Consider the following 1050-nt stretch of genomic DNA (forward strand, 5'->3'; position numbering starts at 1 on the left):
TTACTAAGATACTTACTTTGGGGGTCAGTAAGACTTCTTACTACTAGTGGTATACTCCGGTATAGCTCTAGTAGGCGTTGCCTCTGACCTAGTCGTTATCGTTCTTGTTCACCTGAAGCACCCCTATCGTGTATCTTTGCGAGACCCCATTATATCGCGAGAAGTCGTTCGAGGAAGAGCCCTTCGCCAGGTAGGCCGTTGTCTCGAGGAAGAGGAGACCCGGGTCGGTTAGACCGTCGCGTGCTCGTGAACGACACAGAGTCAAGAAGACTCCTTGATCCTTCCCTAACCACCATCGTTAAGTATCGACGACTACGGTTGGACCCAACGCGTAACAGCTAAATAATTTGCTCTTAGGGAATTATGTTTAGTAAGTTTATAGTAAGGTTAAGATTATACTTGACTATTAATAGAGGTAGGATTCCTAAAAGACTATATTATAACAGGTAATAATCTATTTTAAGTAGATATTATAGAACTTATAGATACTATTAAGTACTATAGAATAAGTTAGTACTATATCTTATATAGTACTTAATAATATATAAAGCCAGCTTTCTTTTCTAATTATCGTTAGGGATATAAGCCTAGTATTTATAGCTAAGTACTTAAAAATAAAAGAGATTAGGCTAATATCATTATTATTATTATTATTATTATTCAAGTTTAACGTCCATACCGAGCCTTTCGGCTATGACAGACCCCGAATCGTGGGCGACGCCCCTATCTAGTCTCTAATTCCCCTCTTTGACCATTCTGGACCTTTTCCTCGCCCCAAACCGCCTTATTGCGCAGGGCTTTTGGGCATTATGTATGCCCTCCTTGGTGTTATCACTGAATGGGTGTCACCTGCCTGCTGCAGGCCACCCTCCCCTATTATCCCTCCCCCTCTCGTTCTGCCTCCTCCAAGGCCTCCAGCCCCCATTCATCATCCCTATGAGCCCTATCCACTGCCCGTACCTGGTCCCCCCGGGGGCAACCTATGGCAGTATCTGCTAGGAACTGCAGCAGGGCTCGTGAGGCTTTAGGGTTCCCAAACAACCTTCCTTC

At 44.1% G+C, this 1050-nt stretch overlaps 1 protein-coding gene across 1 annotated transcript; it reads left to right on the forward strand.

The window, feature by feature from the left end:
- Positions 1-731: 731 nt before the first annotated feature.
- T310_4829 (uncharacterized protein) lies at positions 732-1028 on the forward strand (the record flags this gene model as incomplete). Its single annotated transcript, XM_013472301.1, has 1 exon — positions 732-1028. A coding segment is annotated over one exon (297 nt), but the record flags the coding sequence as incomplete, so codon positions are not given.
- Positions 1029-1050: the final 22 nt, after the last annotated feature.

Source organism: Rasamsonia emersonii, assembly GCF_000968595.1.
Source record: "Rasamsonia emersonii CBS 393.64 chromosome Unknown ctg1118621760178, whole genome shotgun sequence".
Taxonomy (NCBI): Eukaryota; Fungi; Ascomycota; class Eurotiomycetes; order Eurotiales; family Trichocomaceae; genus Rasamsonia; species Rasamsonia emersonii.